The sequence below is a fragment of the Habropoda laboriosa genome, unplaced genomic scaffold, assembly GCF_001263275.1.
Source record: "Habropoda laboriosa isolate 0110345459 unplaced genomic scaffold, ASM126327v1 scaffold207, whole genome shotgun sequence".
NCBI lineage: Eukaryota > Metazoa > Arthropoda > Insecta > Hymenoptera > Apidae > Habropoda > Habropoda laboriosa.
The window spans coordinates 1026276-1028379 of record NW_017100397.1 but is presented as its reverse complement, the minus strand read 5'-3'; the positions used below and the strand labels follow the sequence as shown (position 1 = coordinate 1028379).

The window sequence follows — 2104 nt, the reverse complement described above, 5'->3', positions numbered from 1 at the left end:
GTCTTTCTTGCGAAGTTATATAATAAATATAGTACATACTTTTATTTACAAATAAATGGAGCTCTGTTAATATATCTTGCAATGCTAGTCCCTTCTTGACTTTTATGTCTTGTATTTCTGTATAAACATGTGTTAAGAAAACTAGTGTTTGAAAGATAACAATGATACTTGTTCATATAACAAAAAGGATACTGCAATAACATAGTTCATACGATTCATTCAATAACCAGTTGACTATATTTTTTATATCAATTGGAAGAGGGTGGCCAATACATGAATAAACATTTTCCTCTGTGACTGCACCAAAAGCAAGCCATGTACTTTGGAGTACATTCAAAACTTTTCTCATATCCCCTCCACTCAGTGTTATCAATGCTTGCTTTCCATCTTCAGAAACATTTAAACTAAAGCATATATGTTATTAATATGTGTAACATGGTTTTAGTACAATAGGTAGACTTACTCTTCTTCTTTGATAATAGTGTTTAGCCTTGGTATAATTTGATCTGTAGACAATGGTCCAAACCTAAATTTAGTGCATCGGGACTGAAGAGCAGGGATAATCTTACTGAGGTAATTACATATGACACAAAACCTTACATTGTCCGTGTACTTCTCTATTACTGAAACAATCTCTGAATAGAACATGTCTTCATGTTTGAAACAAGCAATTAATGTCAGCACTTACTTCTTCGAAGAGCATTCTGAGCATCATTTGTCATAGCATCGGCTTCATCAAGAATAATTAATTTAAAACCAGTTTTATACATTGCACTGGTACTTGCAAAACTGAGAATTTGGCCTCTCACTATGCCAATGCCTCTGTCATCTGACGCATTCAATTCTAATACCTGTGTGGTAAAAATATATAATCCAATAAGTTTTATAAAATGAGAATGCTGTTTAATAAATGATCAAACCATTGAATTATATTGTCCTGGTGTGTACAACTTGCGTGCACAAGCAAGTATTGTACTGGTTTTTCCTGTGCCAGGTGGTCCATATAAAAGTAAATGAGGAAGTTCATTTTCATCAATGAATTTATTTACTGTAACAAAAACGAATTTTCGATAATTGTATATCCCTATAAAATCATAAAAGTAATGTAAATACAAACTGGTTTTAATAATTTCCTCGTGAGATATTAAATCGTCCAATAGCTTTGGTCGATACTTTTCGACCCTGTAATAATGAAAAATAAAAATATAGTTTTATCTGCTTATACAATCATTTTTAGAACGGAGTTGGGAACTAAATGTAATATTTACCATGGTAAATTGATGCACTGTACAGGTTTCGCTGTCATGGCTTATTATTCGTACTTTTATTACAAATCTCGTAAAAAATGACACGCAAGGTTAGAATCCACGTTTTGGCGCCTATTTTATTTATGTTGGCTACGAGTGATAAAAGTGCGCCACTTTTTCAAACAGAACATTCTAATTGGTTGATGAATTTGTCCAAATTTATCATGAAAAAAAAAATAATTTAAATTGTTTTATGTTTAATGAAGATCAGATCTCAATTAAAACAAAAGATTTATATTTCATTTCTAAACTTTGTAGACGATATTTGTCAATAAAAGAAGCAATTTGAATCATGAGTAATTCAGAATTGTGTCACCAAACTCCCGAGTACATAATGCTCACTAAGATTCGATTTAAATTAACCTTAACGGAATACAAAAATGACGATAATTTGAAAAACGAATTCCTCAACATAATTACACGCGAAAATATGACTCATTATTATCAAAATGCGTGCAAAGAATTTAATTGGAAAATTGACGAAGATCTACTGTACAAGATGAAGCATGAAAACGAAATTATATTGCAGAAGCTAGAATCTTCCGACAATTCGAATTTCGAAGATACCGAGAAGGAAAATTGTAGAAAAAAATTGGATTTCTTCTGTGAAATTGGTGATCTGGATCATGCCACAGACATTGCAAATTCAATTTTTAAAGACGAAACCAATTCAACGAGTATTAGAGTTGAAGCGGCGTTTGCTTTATTTAGAATAAAGTACATAAAAAATAATGTTCGTCTGATGGGAAAAATGATTGCTGAAATAACGAATTTAATAGAAAGATCTTGTTCGTCGG

The 2104-nt window shown here is 31.5% G+C and overlaps 1 protein-coding gene across 1 annotated transcript in view; it reads right to left on the bottom strand.

The window, feature by feature from the left end:
• LOC108575120 (replication factor C subunit 5) overlaps positions 1–1350 on the bottom strand; it is a 1638-nt gene extending 288 nt beyond the window's left edge. The window contains exons 1-7 of the mRNA XM_017937838.1: positions 1269–1350; positions 1118–1182; positions 921–1048; positions 689–851; positions 464–623; positions 193–404; positions 40–117 (exon numbers count right to left, since the gene is read on the bottom strand). Of these exons, the coding sequence (XP_017793327.1) occupies positions 40–117; positions 193–404; positions 464–623; positions 689–851; positions 921–1048; positions 1118–1182; positions 1269–1306 (844 nt within the window). The 5' untranslated portion in view covers positions 1307–1350. The remainder of the gene's footprint in view (positions 1–39; positions 118–192; positions 405–463; positions 624–688; positions 852–920; positions 1049–1117; positions 1183–1268) is intronic.
• Positions 1351–2104: the final 754 nt, after the last annotated feature.